At 62.2% G+C, this 643-nt stretch overlaps 1 protein-coding gene across 1 annotated transcript in view; it reads right to left on the minus strand.

The window, feature by feature from the left end:
- The window catches only part of FAM71E2 (family with sequence similarity 71 member E2), a 4869-nt gene that overhangs the window by 1460 nt on the left and 2766 nt on the right, over window positions 1-643 (minus strand). The window contains exon 9 of the mRNA XM_034986523.1: window positions 60-519. Coding sequence (XP_034842414.1) covers window positions 60-519 — 460 coding nt within the window. The remainder of the gene's footprint in view (window positions 1-59; window positions 520-643) is intronic.

Consider the following 643-nt stretch of genomic DNA (forward strand, 5'->3'; position numbering starts at 1 on the left):
TGCTACTGGGGCCTTCGGGAAAGTAGCCGAAGCAGGTGGGGCCTTCCAGGATGGGCCACGTGGTACTGGGGCCTTCGGGAAAGTAGCTGAAGCAGGTGGGGCCTTCCGGGATGGGCCAGGGGCAGTCGAGGTCTTCTGGGATGGAGCAGGCACTGCTGAGACCTTCTTGGACTGGTCGAGGATGAATGGAACCTTCGAAGAGGCAGCATGGGTAGATGGCGTCTTCTGGGAGTATGGCGGCCGCTGCCTCTGCCCAGCCTTTCCTTGGTGCTTATGGAAGGAGAACATAGCACGGAGATTGAAGGCTGGAGGGCCGGGCGCTGGGCAGAAGGAGGAGGAGGACAAGGTGCTGGAATCAGGGTCCATCAGGCCTTCAATGTTCTGCCGCCACAGGTATGTGTCCAAGCGATCGTAGGAGCCCAGCAAGGAAGGCTCACGGCTGCCCTCTGAGACACAGCGTGCAGGGGTCTCCACTAAACCTCCCAGGACCATGCCCACCTCAGAGTCAGATAAGGAACCCTGCACATGGGCCGAAGAAAGGGGAAGGATGATCAGGACCAGGGGCGCCTCCCAGACCCAGGACCCAGGAGTCCTAGCCCCCAGCCCCTCCTCCCTCAGACCCGGGGGTCCAGCCCCCAGCCCC

The sequence above is a fragment of the Mirounga leonina genome, unplaced genomic scaffold (genome assembly GCF_011800145.1).
Source record: "Mirounga leonina isolate KUSES-001 unplaced genomic scaffold, KU_Mleo_1.0 Mir_376, whole genome shotgun sequence".
NCBI classification, from domain to species: Eukaryota; Metazoa; Chordata; class Mammalia; order Carnivora; family Phocidae; genus Mirounga; species Mirounga leonina.